Raw genomic sequence first — 21,987 nt, forward strand, 5'->3', positions numbered from 1 at the left:
CAATAGGTAAAAATAACTTAAAATAAGTTGGGAAGTGTTTGACAAGATTAAAAATAACTTAAATAAGTTTAAAATGACTTAAAATAAGTTGAAACTAAAAGTCGATCTCCCCATACTTTTTATTTTTTGACTTAAAAACTATTTTTTTAAGTCAATCCATACGGGCTCTAAGTGTTGACTTTAAAATTAAACTGTTAAACGTCACTATTAATTTTCTCCCCTTAGACTATAGTTTTAGGCATCATAAGCTTGCTAGCTACACGCACCGTTTAATTTTCCTACTTGTTTCTAATTTTGGTCATTCAGCCAAAAAACTTTCAACATGATTCAATCCACTCTAGGCATTAGGCAACATAATTCATACATAATCAAACACAGTCAAAGACCAAAAGAGAGAAAAATATTAAGCGTACGTACAATTGGTCAAGGGTCTTGTCGGATATTTTGTAATATACATAGACATCTTAAATTGATCAGATACATATGTTTATGAAAGAACATGACTCTTATGAAAAGTCATCTCTTAAGTTCTATATATATATATAAAGACTCTCTAGAAGTAGCCTGAGAAAAATCTGCAAGTATAAACAAAGGGCTTTGTTGTATCCTAAAGAAATTTGTTTGTATTTTCCGCAATATATACACGGGCAATATCTCCTTAAAGAAAGTGATTTTATACGCCTCAAAGTCATCTTCTTCTTCAATTATATTTCTATCATTTTTCTAACTCAGATACACTGCAACAATAAGAGCTTTTAGCGGCAAAAGATTATATACATTAACAAAGAGTGCTAAAGAGTTTTACTTACATTACTTAATTGTCATTGGTTCTAATGTCGCTATATGCTTTAGGATATTTACAAAAAGGCTAATTAACACTAAAAAATATATTTAGCAATAATTAAGTTATTATCATTAATTAATTATGGTTAAAAATCATCTTGCTGAATATATTTTTTTTAAAAGATAAATAAATCAAATTTAAGCATATTACTGAAAAAAAAATGACACATACACTAGTTGCCCAAATAAAGCAAAGCTATAAACTATATAAGAACTTGTCCAACCGTATTCTATGCTTCCCAATTAAACCATTTGTCCAGTAGCTCCATGTGATATCTTGTTTTTATTGCTAATAGAATTTTAAAAAGACAATCACGGGTTACTAAAAGACAATCATGGGTGTTATATACGTATAAGTAATAATATATCTGTTGACCATCAATAATACAATTTATAATTTGTACGTAAGAATGACCGAGTTGATGTAATATATGGCCAAAAATTGATTCTCTTTGTTAATGTCTTTTTTGTTAAGTTTATTGCATGACCTTGCATGTGCAATTTTTATTTTCTGTGTGAATATCACTACATCCAAAATGATTTTTAACGGTAATTAATTAATGATAATAGCTTAATTGCCACTGAAAATGTATTTTTAGCGGTATTTAACATTCTTTGTAAATGTCCCTAAAGCCTAGAGCGACACTGAATCCAATGACAATTAACAAATGCCGATAAATGCTTTATCACTCTTTGTTAATGTGTTTATTTATTACCGCTAAAGATTGTTTTTGTTGTAATGTATTCACAGGATATTTAACTCATACTGAATGCAAGATGATAATCACAGGTAACTTAACCCAAACTAAACTAACCCCTTACACTCTGTTTGGATATGAGTTTGTTACGTATTGTTTCATAATGTATCATATTGTATATTTATATTGTATTGTATCATATTGTATTATATCATTATGTATTGTTTTAATAGATTGTATTAGTTTCCGTTGTTATTAATGTCACACATCAACAATTTGAATAATAAACCTACAAAATGGTAGAATACGGGGTAGAACTACTATAAAAAAGGTAAGATAAATTATAAAATAGGATTATGTAAATAATAAATAAAAATAAAATGAGAAGAAATATTATAAGGTAATGACGCGATCACACCAAATCGGTCATTACACATAAGACTTTTTATTGTTATCTAACAATAAAATTAAATGATATGATATAATAAAATTTAAGTAATAACCAAAACAAATATTATATTTAAACTAACAATACAATACAATATAATACAAACCCTTCGCACAATGTGTTAGAGAAGTGTTTGTGAACAAATTGCAAAAGCATCTCTTTACTTCAATGACTATATACTCACTCCCATTACTCATTAGTACTACTAGATGAACCTTTAAAATTTATATATTATTCCCTTCCATCTATTTTATTCGTCATATTTGTTTACATTTCTAAGAAGATATATATTAATTAAAGAGTAATTTTACTAAACTATCTTTATCTATTCTTCGATTTCAATTTAATGTTATTCTTTTTTCACCATATATAATCTTTCTTTACATTTGTTGAGTAAGGATAAAGGTAGAAATTAATGCTTCCTCCATCTGTTTTTTATTTTCAGTATTGATTTAACAGACTATTTAAGAAACAATAAATAGAATAACAATTTTACTGTATCACTTTTTGATTATTTATTTAAGGGAAAAGGGTTTGATATACCCCTCAACTTTGTCATTTAGAGCTAATATATCCCTCATTATGAAAGTGGCATATATATACCCCTACTTTGTCACGACCCAAAAATGGACGTGATGGCACTCGTCTTATCCCACCAAGACAAGTCAGCCTAACACTCACCCATTACAATAAAATGCGGAAATTTCATAATTAACTCAAAAATACCCCCAAAATCTGGTTGTCACATGCACAAGCCTCTAAAGTATTACAATTGAATCAAAAGAAAAATACAAGTCTCATATGACATTGTTTCTAGAGTAGAACAAGATCATAAACAGGAGTAAGAAGGATCGTTGAGAAGACAAACAACTACCTTATAAATCTCCCAGAAGCCTCGAAAAAGAAGAGAATAACAAGTACCACAAAAATCCAGGCTCGTAACCTACAAAAATTTGTAGAAGCAAGGGGTGAGTACCAAACCACACGGTACACAATAAGTAGAATACAAGTACTCCTTACACCCAACCGAACCTTCACAACTACAATCTGTATAAAACCAGCCCAACCTAACAGTTCAAAGTTTACAAAGCACATAGCTCAACACAACACTCTAACAATTTCATATCCTCAACAACAATAATAGTTTCATATCCTCAACAGCAACATTCTAACAATTGCATATCTTCAACAACAAGCTCAATAATTCATCAGTCACAAGTTTCATAGAAAGGCACTCACAAGATCAGCAACACACAAGATCAAGTTCACCAATAATAAAGAAGTACAATGCAATGAAATGCAATGTCAAGTATAGTGATGCATGTCTGACCTAATGATACACACCCGCTGTCTCTCAGTCCGGGACCCATGGGGAACATATCTGTCCATGCATCCATCGCGGCGCGCGATACGACCCTCGATAATAGTAACCATCGCGGCGCGCGATACGTCCCTCGAAATATAGTATCCGTCGCGGCGCTCGACACGTCCCTCGAATTATAGTATCCATCGCGGCGCGCGATACATCCCTCGAAATGGTACATCCTCTTTATTTTCTTATTCTTTCTCAATGCACATAACACTTGTCAGAACCATGTCTCAGAACAATGCAAATGACATGTTCACACAAATAATGAGGAGATGACCATTTTCATAACATTGCACAATTCACAACAAGACAATCAGGATACAACATCAACAATGATTTAACAAGCCTTTCAAACAATTCCCAACAAATCACACAAACAATTGATCACATTGCCTTTTATTATCCCTTTTTCATCATTAGAATTAATCAATGTGGACAAGTCAACCCATCACCAAGCCTCATTACCCTAAACACATATTACAAGGAAATACATGAATTCCATACACTTAACAAGGGTTTAGAAATTCACTTGCCTCAAATAGTCGAACAATTACTCCAAGACTTGAGTCTTTCCTTTCGTTGAACTTCCAACTCAAAGCAATCTATTCACATTAATAATCACAATAAGATTTCGAAACTAACCACACTCAAATTACTATAGGTCTAGCCTAGACCCAAAAACTCACTCAATTTATAATCAAGTTAATTCCTAAGTTTGATGTCAATTTACATGTCAACTCTTATATTTCCAAATTCCAAGTCTAGGGTTAAATCCAATTTTCCCAATATCATAATTCGAATGGTATTCATGTAATATAATATACTTAATACTTCCTTATATATCTCAATCTTTCTTCCATACCGTAAATATACTCTAAGATTAAAATTTCAATCCACATCTCAACTACAATAATTTTAAGAAAAACAAGATTATAACCCACCATAAAATTTCACTAATTAAATCCGTAACCTCGTTGTTCCCTGTTTTCGTTTCAAAATTGATAAATATAATAGAGAGAAAATTGCAGTACCCACGATAAATAACATTATAAAATCATACAGTGACACCTCTTTGTCCTTTACAAATTCATTCTTTAAAATCAATAGAATACTTTCAAACTTGATTATTATATACCTCTTTAATGGTTTGTCATTATTCAATGACGACTTCCTCAATTTCTTGTCTCCTAACCCTAAAGGAATACTCACATATATAATAATTTATGACATTAACTACAAACCAACAATTTATTATTATATACAATGGCAAGAGATTAACATGGGATAAATAAGGTTTATCATTAGTGTTTCTTACCCAAAAATCATATAGGGAGGAATCGTCTCCTCTCTGTGTATTTGCGCTCCCAACTGTAGAAGTCTTTATGGAGTTTATGACTCAAACGTGTAACCTCAATTTACTATTAATTTATTCTTTTATATGGGTCAAGAGTATTAAATAAAATATGAGTTTAACCCATTAACCACTTATTAAAATTAAATATTCAAAATTTACCCCTTAATTAAATAATCGTAGTTAAACGTGTACTTCAAAATTCTCTAACCAATTTTTCAAACTGATAAAAAAATAACTAGGGCAACTATCGAGAAGGGAAAAACAAAAATTTTACAAAGATTTCCAAAAATGACCTTTCGGGTCATTACATACTTATATACAAATGGCTCACACATACCCTTTTCCTCTAACGGAAATGAAAAAAGAAATTAGTTTAATTTTTTATTATTTTTAAAATATATATATAATTCTATATGAGCATATTTAATCCTCCTCAAACATATTTTTTTTGACTTTTTTTTATTTCAATGACTAATTTAGATTTATTATTTTGATGGTCAAATTTATTTATGTTTCACATGTAAAACTTATTATAGATGACCAAACTTTTTTCTTCAAATACAAAAAATTAAATTACAATATAAACAAAAAAATTGTTTTAAATTTTTTTCTTTACACTAAGGAATGAAAGAAAAAAATAAAATAAGAATAAGAAACTCAAATAATTATAATTAAAGAAGCCAAAAAATAATTTATGTATGAAAAAAGAATAAAACATACCTTGAACTTTGCTAGAAGAATCATATATACCCCTCAATAATTTTTAAGAAAATTAAAAGTCGAAAATATAAATTTAAAACTAATTTTTTCACTTCCGTTAAATGAAGGGTATATGTGAGCTCATTTTGTAACGGTAGGGGTATATGTGAGCCGTTTGTATAACGGTAAGGGTATAAATGAACCACTTTGATAACAAGGGGCATATCAGCTCCAAATAGCAAAGTTAAGGGGTATATCAAGCACTTTTCCCTTTATTTAATACCGTCTAAGTAAGGACGACAAATAAAATGAATAAACTGAGTAAATAATTGTGCATTATAGGTAATAAATATACCCAGTCCATCAAAATAATATGACAAAACTTCAGAAGTTGAAATGCATAGAAACTTTTGATTCAATTTCTTATTTCATCTGTGAAGTGAAATAAAAGTTGTTACATAATTGAAAAAAGACTTGATTCTTTTTTTCTTCCCACATAGATACATACAAGGACCTGCTTTTTTTTTCTTAAATTTGTTATGGAATTAAAAAAGAAAAAGCCAAATTAAAACCTACACAATAACAACAACAGGCTGGTCAACACCTCTTCAGGCATTGTTTGTTTTTTTCCTTTTAATGAACAACAACAATACTTTAGTTTTAACTCTGAAACGGCCTGTAAACTTTTAAATCAGAAACAACTCCAGCAAAAGAACCAGCAGCTGCAGCAATTGAGATAACAAGGCAAGCACCACTAAGTATTTGAAGACATATCCATCTTCCACTCCATTTGGTAATTCTCTTTTGCACAATGTACATTTCCACTGGGAAGTATACTGTAAGTGGCCAAAATCCAAAAGCTCCAAGAATGCCAACGACGTCGTTAAAGAATGGCATTAACATTGATATAACTGTGGTGATGATCACGAATATTGTCCTCCAGACTAGACGGAAAAGGTTGAGCTTGAAAGGCTTAAATCCCGGGATTGGTACATCGATCTCTTTTGTAATGATTTTGCTGTCAGGGTACCATTGAGTTGCTGTTTTTTCAACAAAGGCAAAAAGGGGCTGGCAGTAAACTTGGTAGGCACCTACTAGGTGAACAACGATGGCTACATTCGCGATGTCAAGAAGCCAATAGGGGTTGTAGAATCCGAATCCGGTTAGTAGGTTTCCAGGGGATTGATCTCCAAATGCTGCATAGCCAAAGCAACCACAAAGCATGTAGAAAACTGTTGTTACTGCCACACTAATTAGTGTTGCCCTTTTCATTGTCTTTGCTTCTGCTGGTGGTGATTTGAGTGTATCCTGAATTATTCAAACATCAAAATCTATAAGTAAGTACATAACGAAAATATTACAATATGCTTTATTCAAGAAATTTTTACCTGAATTTCGACAAGGATTAGGGAGTAAGAATAAGCAAAAGCTATAGCTCCAAGAGCTTGAAAGCTTCTCCAAATCTTCTGCATTTCAGTTACTTCAGCTCCAATGCTAATCCCAGTTAAACTTCCTTCAATTTTTCCTGTTTCTGTAATTCAAAATACAGGGCAAGGATTAAAAAGAGTGAGCAAAAAAAGACTTATGTTGCTCGGATCCTTCAAAAATGTTGTCAGATCCTCACACACACACCATCTGACAATAATTTTGAAGAGTCCGAGCGACATAGAAAAAAGGTAATAGTACTAAATTTGAACTAACCTGCAACTTGAGCAACTCCTAAACCAAGACCAATTGTAGAGTAAGTAAAGGACATAACAGCAGCAACAATAGAAAGCCAAGAAATCTGATCGAAATCTGGGATTTGTGAGAAGATAATTTCCATTACTCCAAACATGATCATGTAGGGAGTGCTTGAAACATTGCAAGCAGCTTGATGACCTTGTTTATGGAAACAATTAGACCTATTCACAGCCCTGTGGAAATATACATTTATTAGTTATGCGAATTTCCAAATTGCAAATCAAAAGTCGTATTCATTTTATATATGAATAACTTATTTCCTAACTCATACAGAAATTAAGACATGAATAAGTTATTTCGTTAGCACTTACACCATGCTAATGGAAGCCGCGATGGTATAACCAATTGCAACTCCAAAAAGATTTGCATATTGAATTACACCACAAATCTTAACTTGAAATCCACCTGAATTGAAAACAGAAACACCCAAATCAATATAAACAAAAACACTAAACAGTCACAAAAATTTGAAATGAAATTAGGCGGGAATTTTAAATACCAAGATTGGCTCGAACAGCATCCATATAAGTATAATTTCTTTTTCCGGTAACTGGATCACCGGTCCGGTAACAATCGGAAAGCAAAGCAGAGGTATAGTAAGTAACAAAGGAGAATAGAAGCAATACGGTTGGACCAGCAACCCATCCAAGCTGAGCAGTAGCCCAAGCCAATGATAAAACCCCTGATCCTATCACAGCAGTTATGATGTGAGCACTTGCCGTCCAAACAGACCCTGAAAATCCAACAAAATAAAATTCAGTTCAAAAAAATGAACGAATTTTTGAATAAAATTTGTGTGGAGATCAACAAATTTTGTAGTTTACCAGTCCTTTTGATACGACCATCGTCATCAAAACATTTCGATTCACCATAGACCTCAAATACTTGATGTGCTTTGTCTGCCATCTTTATAGAAGAAAACAGAGAGTTCAATTAGTTTTAACCAAACAAAACTGCTGCTTTTTCCGTGACTCTGGCTCACTTATATAAGCTCTAATTCAAACTCCAACTGATTTCAACTGACTGATGAACAGAAACAGAGCAAACTCTTCACACTTCTCAAAGATATTGCAAATACCCAAATGAGTTTTTTTTCCTCCTTGAAAATTGAAATAAATAACGTGAAACTCGAAAAGGAATGGGCTATTTGGTTATGGAATTTATTGAGTAGAATTGATAAGTAGATAACAGAGTAAATAAGTACAGAGAGAGAGATGTGTGTTTGAAGAAAGGCATGCAGCAATGGGCTATATATAGGCAGCCAATACTCTGTCCCACGCGCGTTTTCCACAACTTCCACGACCAAGTGGGGGAAGTAAGCCATAGCCTCTATTATTGGGGTAAATTTCAACAATTAATTATTACTCCGTCCGACCCAATTTAGGAGGCACATTATTCTTCGAAGAATGTCACGCTACTATAAATAAAAATAATAATTTTAAAATTTTCTTTTTTATCTTTAATAAAATTATTTATAACCATACAAATATGTAAGAATTTTTTCTTAGACACCGTACCTAGTAGAAGGATGTCACATAAAATAGAACGAAAGGAGTATCATTTTTCCTATGTATATTTCAAGAAAAATATATATTTAATTCTAATAAGCTACAAGAAATGGTTTAAGTTAACTTAACCTTGCTTGCGCTGTAAGATTTTGAAAAATTGTATATTTATTAAGTTATGTTTGGACATATATTTTTATTTTTAAAAAAAATTGAAGTTTTGTGAGTGGCACAGAACTGATTTGGAAAGTAAAAAATATTTAAAGAAAATTGAATAAAATCTTATGATATTAGAATTAATAGTATTATGATTTTTTTCATCATATAAATTGGAGGATAAAAAATAAAAAGAATACAATAGAAAAAAAATACTATATTATTATAGAGGTAAGCCACGTGATAATTAAAATTAAAAAACAGTAAACACAGGAGACGCGTTAGTCAACCATTTAAAGTCAGAAAACGTTTGCACCCACTTCAGTTAGGTTGACTCAATTTGGGACCCTCTAAATATCACTCTTTTTCTTTTTTCTTTTCTTTTTCCTTCTATTTATATCAAATTGATACTAATAAAATACTCTATCTGTTCCTAATTACTTGTCCATTTTTTCTTTTATAGTTGTTCCTAATTACTTGTCTATTTTGATAAATTAAGAAAGGACAATTTTTATTTACCTACTATGCCCTTAATTAATTACTTTGAAAAAGATAGAACTTATTGAAAATCTTAAATTTTTAATTCATTCAATTTATAATTAATATGGGTAAAATAGTAAACTCACTATATCGATAATTATTTTCTTAATAGGTATGTCAATTCAAAAATGGACAAGTAATTATGGACAGAGAAAATATATATATTAATATGATTAAGTAAAAAAACACTATATTCAAAACATGACACGCATATATCGACTTAATATAAGTACTACATGTGAGTAAGTTTTTATCATAAATTTCTACCTTCTTTTCTCGAAAAAAAAAAATGAGGAGAAATTATTCGAACTTGTTACGTAAGCGTACTTGCGTACATAAACTATGGAATAGTATATATAAGTAATTAACAAACTAAGGTAAAAGTTAAAACTATTTAATTAATTATAATTATATATTACTAATAAATATATTTAAAAGACATATAGGATGGAACTATTATTAATTTAATACATATTTCATGTGCACGTAAGTACTATTCTCTAGCACAGAATGATGGCATAAAGCTTCTCCCTACTCTGGCCTGATTCCCCCTAACTTTCACCTCTTTCACTATCAATAAATATCTCTTGGTAGTTCAAAAGTAAAATTATATCCCACAATTATAATATCATGGTCATAAAAGTGAAAATTTTCTTTTCACTTGTTATATTTTTGGCACCCCAGAATGTAAAAAATATATTAGTAATACAGATACTAGTTATGTAATAGTAAATAGTTATAAAGAGATTATGTATGATGTAGTTATACAAAGATTAGTTATTCAATTTTTTATATTTTGAATAAAATAAGACATCTACTTATACTTGTTTTATTTATGTAGAACAGTAAAATGATAATCAAATATCACACTTAGTTATATACTGAATTTTATTCCAAACAATTAAAAAAAATACCAAACATGATACTAATAATGCAAATTTTAATATACATAGAATATTTCCTTTCAACCAAACGACTGCCATGTGTTAATTGTGGATACGCTTCGTTGGTTTGGTGTCTAACCTAAATAGTTAACAATTTATACTACAATAAGGTAGAAGGATCATGCATGTGAAACCCAATAATTATTTCGTTAAGTGGAAAAGAATAATCACTAGTAACCTAATAAGTAGAAATAAATAATAACATATTCATATAATCTCACAAGTAAAGTTTGAACAGAATATGTTATTTGTAGACTGTATTTCTACTTTTATGGGATAGAAATAATTTTCTTTTCAATTAACCTCGATTAATAGAAACAATTGTTTCAAATGAAACATATTGTGTAACATGAGAAGCCAAATAAAATAAGTCTTGAGAAACAAAAGAGGACCAAACAATTTTTTAAAAATAAAATAATAATTTCTTACGTACCGTCATTGTTTCTAGCTTCCCAAATTGAGGAAGCAAATGAATTCAAATAATTAATTCCTTATACAAAGATATATGTATAAAATGAAATAGAAGAGGGACAATATTGTTGAAGAGTTTTATGAGTTGTGTGGCTCAGTTGAAGCAATGAACTAACATTTTTATAGTAGTAGAAAAGCAATTGAAAATTATAATAATATATTTAAAAATTCTCTCTTTAAATGAGAACCTTTAGATCAAAAGCTCAAAATAAAATTCTTTCACTTGCATTTCTCCAATTCTCATCCATTTTTTTTTAATTCTCATCCGATATTCGATACTCATATTAAAATACGACTAAATCTGAATTCACATATTGCAAGATTCATTTTTAGGATGGCGCTCGAAACGAGATTATTTTTTTCATTCTCAATTTCCCACCAAGACTCCAACTCGAGAATAAGTTCATATATCGATAAGTCTCATCCATTGTAATTGAAGGAAAGAATAAGTTCTATTGAATTATATCTTATTTGATTCCCATTATAAATAATTGAGACCAATTATAGAGTATAATTATTTGTACGTTGCTAATGAACGAACCAATCAATTGCACCAGTCAAACATGTATTAGAATATAGTCTTGGGAATAATCTAAAAGTATTAATTAATCATATACCATTTTTCCCTTTAGTGAAAATAAAAAAGATAAATTTCCATTCATGGAGGGGCAATTAGTATCCTATTTCTCTAACTTTAATTTTACCAAAGTTCTAGGAAAATGTTGTAAAATTAAATTAGAGAAATTAACCTTTAATTACCTCATCATGATCAATCTAAGGCATTATTGTACATTGTTTGTCTACTTGTTTAGAAAATTTGTGTATCAAACATCATTTGTTTTTTAATTGTTGGGTAAAAAAATCCTTAAAATTTTACATATGAAGACATGAGACAATATGATATGAATAGAATAAAGTGTCATTTATTAGTATGTTTTACATAAGCTATAGACGAATTCGGGAAAAAGAATAATATGAATACTGAGAATTATATTTGGACTATATGAGAAAAATATTTTCCAAAAAATAAATAATTATCGAAGATACACTTAAATTCGGCGTAAATTATTAGTTTTATCTCTAAATTATCGATAGCCTTAAAAACACTCATTTATTTGACTAATTGAACTTTAATACATCTCTGATATACTTGCAACATGAGTGAAATACACACCTAGATTCTTGTCAAGTTTAGGAGTGTTTTCAACACTTCTCTCGGATTTTCATTAAGAGTTTCATGCTCCAACAAGAGTTTGAGACCACTTACTATGTCATGTGATAGATCGAGGGTGTATCTAAGTTTAGTTGATCAAGTAGATGGATGTTTTAAAGTTGTTAATAGTCTGGGAACGAAACTTATAATTTGTGCCAAGTTTAAGAGTATTTTCAGTAGTTTCTAAAAGAGAAAATGAAATGTTCGAACAATATATAGGTGTAGGCGTGTGCAACCGTTAACTTGACCTTAAACTATGGTTCTTTTTTTTCCTCTAAAGTCATATATATTTTATGATACTATACAACTACTAACTCCAATTGACTGAAGTAGAAAAAAAACATTACTAAAGAACCACATTTTTCTTCCCAAAAATTAAACTTTTACGAACGTGAAAATATATTATTTTCTTTTACATTCATACAAAAGCAATTTTTAGTAAGTATTTGTTTTGCTTTGACGATAAATATTTGTTGAATAGATTCATCATTCATTAGTTTGAATTTATATTTTTCTCTTGAAATTTTGTAACCTATCGTAACATATGTGAATATCATTTATTGCATTTTATAAAATAGAAAAACGATTGCAATGCACGTGTCTATTCACTATATATAGTTGAATGATACATTCCAAGGCTTATATAATGACGTTGTTGTCTTTCTATATACATTTTCTGTATCTATTAAAATTAAAAACACATATCTCATATACAAAATATACTAAGTTACATTTGACTTTGGTGTAGATGGGGATAAACAGATTCCTTGGTTACAATAATTTGGATAATTAGGTATGTCAAATCCCATTAGTCTCATTTCAATGATCATGTAAATAGTTTGGAATGTTTAACTACACTAGGTAATTTTTTGAATATCAATTATTAAAGGAGACTTAAAAAAAACTAGCTAGAGGTTCGACTAAATTTGAATTGTGCACTGCATGACCCATTTAGGGGTGACGCTCTCAATAGAATTTTCTCCACTAGGACAACTTGTATACATACAAAACCCTTAGATGTTTAACAACATAATATTGAATTAAAAATTAAAAAAAATAAAAATTCCACCATACTTTAGCAATATAAAGGGTATAATATTTAATTAACGAGAGAAAAACAAAAAAGGGGATTCCTAGATCCATTACAGTTTTGAAAGAATTATATACCTTTTCTAAGATGCTACCCTGCTAAAAATACAAATAATTCCTTTGTCCTCTTTTTAATTATATACTAGTATTATTTCTTTTAATAATTAAATTAGATAAAAACCAATTAAAAGAACAAAGAAAGGCATAATAATGCAGACAGAGAATAATAAAAATAAAATGGAAAGCTATATATATGATAGCTACTATACGAAAAGGGATTTAAATAAAACATAAGAAGATAAAAAAGAATTTTAATTGTTTGACTAAAGGTGGAAATAATAATATAGAATAAGAAGAGGAGGAGAATATAAACAGTTGGATGAGAATAGAAACTATATATAAAAGCACTGTTGAAAGGTACAACCATAGTTACAAGTTGTATAATTATTACTACTCAAAAGAATAAATAGAGCTCGTAAAGGAACAACAACATGGTCCTAATTTAACTTTTTTTAATGAAACCCAAAAAAAAAAAAAAAATTAGTTTAACTGCCTGTTTGGATTGGCTTTTGGCTTATGACTTATAAGTCAAAAGCCATAAGTTAGGATTTCTAACTTATGGTTTTTGGCTTATTTTTGTTATTTTGGCTTTAAAATAAGTGTTTATAAGTACTTTTTAACTTTACTCAAACACTTCAAAACTGCTTAAAAGCTATTTTGGCTTAAAAACACCTAAAATAAGTCAATCCAAACGGGCACTAAATATTGTTGATCTTAATTATTACTATACTAGAGATGAAATTACAAAAGATCATCGTCTAGCTGGTTCCAATAAAAGAAGATAACTTACGGAAATCCCACAACTTTAAAAGCTAATTTTGCTTATGTACATGTTAGCTTGCAATATTATGAATTTTATTAGATTTTAGTGCGTTCAAATACGTTCAGATACATATATCTTGTTCTTGATACACTATATTCAAGTAGATTTACATGTATCTGGGTAAAGGTGAATCTAGGATGTTAAGCACCAACAATGGTGAATGAATGAGAAAACAATAAGCTAAGAAGAAGAGAGGAAAAGTGAAGTTTCATTCAGTTCATCATAACTGCAGTAATTTACAATGATACCTATACATCACTATATAAAGGTGTGAATCAACTAACTAACTAGACTAGTTAAGTTACCTAATCACAGTTAATCATAACTAACTTCTGTAACTATTTATTAACAAACTTGTAACTAACTTTTGCCCTTTACACTTTAGCTCAACACCCCTCCTCAAGTTGATGGCTGAAAGATGTCTTTCAATCCCAGCTTGGACATTAAGTGTAGATGTGGAGCTTTCCAAAGCCCTTTAGTAAGTAAGTCTGCTAGTTGATCCCTTGTTGATATATGTTAAGTCTTGATCATATGTTGTAATATCTTTTCTCTAACAAAGTAGCAATCAATATCAAAATGCTTGGTTCTTTCATGAAAAATGAAATTAGATACAATTTGAATTGCAGCTTTGCTGTCACAGAACATAGCTATTGGTTGTTTAATGGTGACTCCTAACTCCTTGTATAGCCCAATGAGCCATGTGATTTCAGCTACTACTGATGCCATGCTCCTGAACTCAGCTTTAGCAGAACTCCTAGCAACAGTCTTTTGTTTCTTCGATTTCCAAGAGATAATAGCATCACCAAATTTTACAAGATAGCCTGTGACAGATTTCCTTGATTACACACAAGTACCCCAATCTGAGTCACAGTAGGTAGTTAGTAATCCTGAGCTTCTTGAAGGCATAAACAAGCCTAACCCCGGAGTTGTTTTAATATATTTGACTACCCTGAGAGTTACTTCCATGTGAGACTCTTTTGGAGCATGCATATATTAACTTAAAACTTGAACAGCAAATGATATGTCTATCCTGGTCATAGTGAGATATAATAATCTCCCTACTAACCTTTGATATCTCCCAATATCTTTCAACGGCTTGTCTACCTATATGATTCCTGAATCACCTTGCACATGTGAGTCATATTCAATGGAAACTGGACTCAGGATTCAAAGATAAGTCAAAAGGCTCAATGAGAGCCTGATCACACAAAGGCAACTCTGCACAAAGTAAGTCTGTGGAAGTGTCTCTTGTAAATTGGAGCACAGGGAAAAAAGGAGAACTGGAAGGACGCATATGCTGAAAAGAAAAGAAGGATTCTTTAGATACAACATCTCTGCTGACAAAGAAAGTTTTGGTAAGTAAACTATAGAGTTTGTAACCCTTTTGAAGACTAGAATAACCAAGAAACACAGCTGGAACAGCTCTTGAGGCAAATTTGTCAGTCTTCTTTACCTCAGAAGCAAATACAAGACAACCAAACACTCTAAGATGATCAAGAGAAGGGAGAGTTTGATACAACAGCTCATGAGGAGTTTTACCCTTAAGAACTGTGGAGGGTATCTTGTTTATTAAGTACACACTTGTGAGAACACATTCTCCCCAGAATCTGAGAGAAAGGTGAGATTGAAATCTCAAGGATCTGGCCATCTCAAGAGCATTTCTCTCTACAACCCCATTTTGTTATGGGGTATAAGTTCAAGAACTCTGATGCAATACACCCAATGTCTTAAGTAAATCAGAAACTTGGGAGTTAAAAAACTCACAACCATTATCAGATCTTAACACTTTGATGGTGCTGGAAAAAAACATTGTTAATCATTGTAAAGAAGTTCTGTAAAGCTACGATAACCTCAGATTTAGAGTTCAACAGGAACAACCAAGTATATCTAGAGTAATCATCAACCAAGGTAAGAAAATATCTTTTATTATCATGAGTAGGAACTCTATAGGGACCCCATACATCAGCATGTAATGTATGAAAACAAGTTGATGTAGTGATAGTACTTAAGGGGAAAGGGAATCTGGTTTGCTTAGCCAAGGGACATACAGTACATATATCAGTAAAGGAAAAAGACATATGTTTGCAACAACTAAGTGTTCTCAGTACACTAACAGGTATATGACCCAGCCTTTGATAACAAAAAACCAAGTTGTTAGGACTAGTAGAAGAAACCACATTAGCAATAGTAACTTGATCCTGCTGAGACTTCAATTGAGTTCCCTGAGTCTTCAACTGAGTATCAACATAAATCACATATAGATCAATCTCCAGTGTGCCAGTCCCCCTCACATTCCCACTTGAGAGGTCCTGAAAAACACAATGATCAGGATAAAAGATAGCACAATAATTTAGTTCCCTGGTTAACTTGGATACTGATAAAATATTATAGTGAAATTCAGGGATGTGCAACACATTTGAGATCTCAGCTCCTCCTAACACTCGAGAAGACCCAATGTGACTGACATGTGCAAGGCTACCAGTAGGTAGATATACTTTGTTACAAGGATCTCTATCTAAGGAACGATATTGTGTTAACATACTTAAACTGTGTATCATGTGTTTGGATGCTTTTGTATCAATGATCCATTTGTCAGCATCAGGAATGAGAGAAGGACAAATAATCATTATGCATGAGCAATAGTAGTAGTATCACAATTACTCTTTGCATTATCTGGCTCTATCAGCTGCAAGAGTTGTATGTACTGTTGTGGAGAGAAATGAGGGTGAAACTGTTGTTGTTGATGAGAGGGTACACCAGAAGATCCAATAGTTGGAATCTTAGAGGAACTAGAATCATTAGTTGCTCCTTGACTATTCCATGTTGAGGATTCTGATGATGCAAAGCAGTCCAGGAGTATTGTTGAATCCTACAAGATTAGCTGAAATAGGACTAGCATTGTTTCTCCTTTTACCTTTCCAATCAGCAGGATATCCATGCAATTTGTAACAAGTAGCTCTAATGTGACCCTTTCAGTTACAATAATCACAGTAAAGAGTGCTATTGTTGTTAAATTGTTTCTGATAAGATCTAAACCCAGCTCCAGTAAGAGGATTAGACCCTGATTGTGAAGTAGATCCTGATCTTGGTATTTGTCCTTTACCATTACTAAAAAAGGCCATAGCCTCATTCATCCCACCAGCATTAGTAGAAACAAAGTGATCACTTCCTGCTGTATTAGATTTACCAAGGATTCTCTAACTTTCTTCAGCCATTACAAGAGAATAAGCTTTGTTTACGCCTAGTGCTAGATCAAGCATCATAATCTGACGTCTATACTGATTATAAGATTCATTTAGTCCTAAGAGAAAATGCATCTGTCTCTGATACTCAAAGTGCTCTACATAGGTCTTACAACTCTCACAAGCACAACCAGGACACGGCATCAATGAGTCATATTCCATCCACAACTCCTTGAGTCTAGAAAAATAGCTAGAAATAGACATAAGTCCTTGTTGCAGTGTGGCACTCTCCTTATGCAGATTGAAGATTCTAGAGCCATCAACTTTGTCAAATCTCTCTCTTAAATCAGTCCATACTTGTTGAGCACTGCTAACATAGACTATTCCACTCAGTAATTCCCTACTAACAGAGATCATTATCCATGATAGCACTACGGCATTACATTTTCCCCATAGATCATGTAGAGATGCATTGAATTTATCCTTACTACATTTTCCATCAATAAATCATATTTTCCCCTTACCTAGAAGACCTATCTTCATAGATCTACTCCATAATGAATACTTCTCATATCCAGACAGTTGAATACAGACCAGAGAACTACCTGGAGTATCACATGATTGCAGGAAGAGAGGATGATGAGAATCCACCATTGTAGTTCCTCCTTGAACTGCACTACTGGTTGAAGAATCAGTCGGCATGATAAACTGCAGCTACGATTGTGATCTTCACTAGCTTCTAGGACAATACAGTATCTCTAGTCTTCTACTGCACTGAAAGCTAACGCGATCAACTGGAACACCTTAGAGCTCTGATACCATGTTAAGCACCAACAATGGTGAATGAATGAGAAAACAGTAAGCTAAGAAGAAGAGAGGAAAAGTGAAGTTTCATTCAGTTCATCATAACTGCAGTAGTTTACAATGATACTTATACATCAATATATAAAGGTGTGAATCAACTAACTAACTAGACTAGTTAAGTTACCTAATCACGGTTAATCATAACTAACTTCTATAACTATTTATTAACAAACTTGTAACTAAATTTTGCCCTTTACACTGTAGCTCAACACAGGATTTCAAAAAACGGGTGCACCATTGTTTTAAAGATAAGTCTGATTGGAACTTGGAAAGTGGGTGGAAGAAAACCTTTTGAGTTTATTTTTTTACTTTAGAGTTCTTTTTTAGAGTTTAGGTTTTTTTTAAAAAAAACGTGTTTTTAATATAAAAAATTACTGGGTGGGATTGAACCGAAGACCTTAGTACTGTGTAATTAGATAGTTGCTCCATAAAAGAAATTATTTTGGTTAAAAGATTAGAGCTAGATCTTTGCTTTGGGATATATATGAGAGGCTTAATATCAAGATCCTCGAATCCACAACTGATTAATTAACAAGAGTCATTATATATATGGTTGAGCTAATTAGATACCTTTAGGAATTAGTGATATAGACACTACTTAAGATTTAGAATTCTACATATATAGTAATTAGTGTCCTTTCCTCTTTGAGATTTGATCAATTTTAATTTTAATTTATGTAGTGGTTTACTAATCAATTTTCTTTTATATAAATAAATTTGGGTATTTGAAAACTTTATCCAACAATACTACTCTCTCAAGTAGTAATTAATACTCAAAATTTCAATAGTATTGCATATATTTCCATTAATTATTCGATCTTTGAAATATTGCATATTATATACTATAAGAGCCTTAATTTTTATGTTTATGTCTAAGGAGACACACTTGTATTAGATCTAATTTTTTTTCTTTGGAACAAGATTCTTTGGTTTTTGCTTAAATGTTGATAGACATATCTACCACTAATCTAAATTAAATCTCAAACAACTGATTGGAAGTAGCATATATATAAAAAGCTCCTAGATGATTGAATTTTTTTTTATAATCCGTAGCTTAATAAAATTAACATGAAATTTCTTGTTATTTAGCTATGAATTTTTATAGGTCGCTAATTACATGTTTTCTAGTGGGAAGCTAATGAGGTGGGTGATTGCTTAGCCAAACTTGGCTTCCACACTTTATGAGAATATGATTCTCTATACAATTTAGCAGAGAAATGCTAAGGGACCATATTATCCACTAGATCCACAAATACCAAATGACTAGTATTAGAATAAGGAATGGCAAACCCAATTTAAGTTATACATAAATTTTCACAATGCTCTAGCTAGTTCGTATGGATAACTTCATTCCTTTTGTTTCACGAATTCAAGTTGTGGAAGTAATTTGCATTAGGATAGACTTTCTCCCGACTTTGTTAACGCAAGATTTTTAATGCACTGAATTGTTTTATCAATTTCAACTAATGTTATCTTGTAGAAAAAAAAAGTCCAAATTAAAGATGAGATCAATTAGAGGAAAATTGTGTTATATTATACCATACTATATTATTTTAATGCATAATGTTACGTATCAACAATTTAAACGAAAACGGAAGAAGCTTCCTAATTTTGACAACTTGTCATGCGCCAAGCGAAACTTCTTTTTAACTATCATAGAGAAGAGGTATGGAACTCCATTCTAGAAAAGGAAACAAATTCCACTAAAAACTTATACAAGTTTTTCCACTGGAAAATACTTTTTTTCGTTCACTTTTATTTGTCATCAAAAATAATTTATTTTTCTAGTCATTTTTAATATATCTCAAAAAAAAATTGTTCTTATATTTTATCTTTAATATAATTACTTATTTCTCAAATTACTAAACTATATAATATATAGTTGCAAAAGATATCAAAAAATATTTAATTCAGAAAGGTCCCTTGAAGATATGGTTTGTCTTGGAGCAGCCCCAATATATGAGTCAAAAAGTATTCAAGATTGGTGCTAATAGCCGAAATATTTGACTTGTTGAAGATTATAAGATGAAGGCAAATTTCGAGAATTATATACCCATACCCACTTAAAAATAAAAAGCTGTTGAAAATGACAATCAAGTTCTTGCTTTTCTTGTAAAGTGAAATTTTGGTAGGTGTTGAAACTGTTTAGACATTACCTCAGTTTTAAAGCATATCTCAAAATCTTTAGACATTTAATTAACAATTTGCAAATTGCAACTAATTTAATTAGAAGATAAGCGATTGTCACAAATATAAGTCTGAAATCAATCTCACATAAAATTATTCCAATCATACTTTTGTGCCCCTATAAGATCGTGTTTGAGATTGCTACTAAAATCTGCTTATTTTTAGAAATACTTTTTCAAAATAGCTTTTCAGAAAAGTGTTTTTGAAAAAAAAATATGTTTGGCTAATTCATTTGAAAAATGTTTTGATAAGCTAATTGTGTTTGACTAATCTTCTTTAAAAAGTGTTTTTAAGTGTCAAATTACAAAAAAAATGGCAAGTATCAATGTACTTTTAATATGAAGATTATTTTATATATAGAAATTATTTTAAATATCTACTATAAAAAAATTGATCAAACTTTTATTTTTATTAAATTAAAATGTACATATTCAATTTTTCAATCAACATTATACATAGTTAAAAAAATATTGATATGATTTAAATATAATTAAAAATATCAAATAGGAGTATAAAGTAACGATAATAAATGTAAAATAAAAAAATATTATATAAAAATAAAATTCTTAAATGAAACTTTTACCAAAGTTATGAGATATGTTAATTAATTAATAAGGGGTACATGGGGAAATATGTAAATATAGAAGGGATTCTTTGGTCTTGTAAAAAATATTTTTCTGCTTCTGCTTCTGCTTTTTTTAAGAAGCAGAATTTTTTAGCTTCTTCCCAACAACAGAAAAATTGTTTCTGCTTCTATTTAAAAATAATTTTTTTGATTTGCCAAACACCTTATTTTTCAAAAAAAAGTAGTATTTTTTTTTTCAAAATAAGTGTTTTTGGCCTTCCAACAGCAATGTCAAACAAGTCTAAGACTATCAATTCAATCAACTTTTTGAGGTATAATATTTTAGATTTTTAACTTAACTAACAAATACTTAATAATTAACGAGAGTAATAAAGGTATCAAATAAATAAAAGAACCTCTTTTGATGATATATAAAAGCGCCTAGAAAATTCTCTACGTGTAAATTATAGTTTCGATTTATTCTCTATTTGGTCGAGAGTTTCAACTTTATCGTAATTTTCTCTCGATGGATGGTAGCAATTTTCTAGAGTTTTCTCAAACTAACAACAATTAAAACAGAGTTGAACAATCATAGAGAAGGAAAAAATAATTCAATTATATTTCAAAATCAATGTTGAGTCAATAGTCACCGACAGGGATACCACCAAGCAAGATCTCTTGGTGGAAAAAAATGTGAACGAAGGATCCCACGTTGTCAAAAATTCATCTAATAATAACCTAGAGATGAAACCTAAGCAACTCATGTTTCAAAAACACAAAAATAGAATTCACAATGACCAAGAAATAAAGGAAGATATATAATTAGCTCGCGAATGAAAACTAACATGCTCATTTATATTATTTATATATCTAAATTTCTCTATCTTTGATGTGAGAAATCATGATTTCTGCTATTATTAGAAAACAGAAATTAGCAATAGATAAATTTTGTAGTTAAATATGAAATGAAATACATTGCTAATCTTATTTAACATTAAATAATAAAAATATTTGTCAGACATAAGCTCTTTAGCGACAAATTAATTATGATAGTCTATTCATAGCTAATTTTAATTTTTGTTTCTTTTGTAGTAAATTGATGGAACTATATACTTTTTGTCATTTGTACTAAATTTCCATAAAGCATGTTAAATTACAGGTAGACCAATATTAGTTAAAGTAGTTAAGATTTAGAAAATATTCTTGCACACTAAAATGTTTTACTTTTCCTATT

At 30.5% G+C, this 21,987-nt stretch overlaps 2 protein-coding genes across 2 annotated transcripts in view; one reads left to right on the plus strand and one right to left on the minus strand.

The window, feature by feature from the left end:
• The window catches only part of LOC125872110 (superoxide dismutase [Mn], mitochondrial), a 333,170-nt gene that overhangs the window by 117,117 nt on the left and 194,066 nt on the right, over window positions 1-21,987 (plus strand). The gene's annotated exons all lie outside the window — the stretch shown is intronic.
• On the minus strand, window positions 5,800-10,873 carry LOC125872098 (amino acid permease 3-like). Its single transcript, XM_049552771.1, has 7 exons — window positions 10,733-10,873; window positions 7,979-8,060; window positions 7,654-7,887; window positions 7,466-7,559; window positions 7,113-7,327; window positions 6,800-6,942; window positions 5,800-6,719 (listed from the first exon to the last, which is right to left on the minus strand). The coding sequence occupies exons 1-7, from the start codon at window positions 10,736-10,738 to the stop codon at window positions 6,072-6,074; spliced, it is 1,422 nt and encodes a 473-aa protein (XP_049408728.1). The 5' UTR covers window positions 10,739-10,873; the 3' UTR covers window positions 5,800-6,071.

The sequence above is a fragment of the Solanum stenotomum genome, chromosome 8 (genome assembly GCF_019186545.1).
Source record: "Solanum stenotomum isolate F172 chromosome 8, ASM1918654v1, whole genome shotgun sequence".
Classification (NCBI taxonomy): Eukaryota; Viridiplantae; Streptophyta; class Magnoliopsida; order Solanales; family Solanaceae; genus Solanum; species Solanum stenotomum.

What these genes read in the sequence shown, in the direction of transcription:
- LOC125872098 (XM_049552771.1), bottom strand. An exon ending in GCGGCTTCCATTAGCATGGT is followed by an intron (nt 7,328 to 7,465) that starts GTAAGTGCTAAC and finishes ATATTTCCACAG; the next exon opens with GGCTGTGAATAGGTCTAATT. An exon ending in AGGAGTTGCTCAAGTTGCAG is followed by an intron (nt 6,943 to 7,112) that starts GTTAGTTCAAAT and finishes TTTGAATTACAG; the next exon opens with AAACAGGAAAAATTGAAGGA.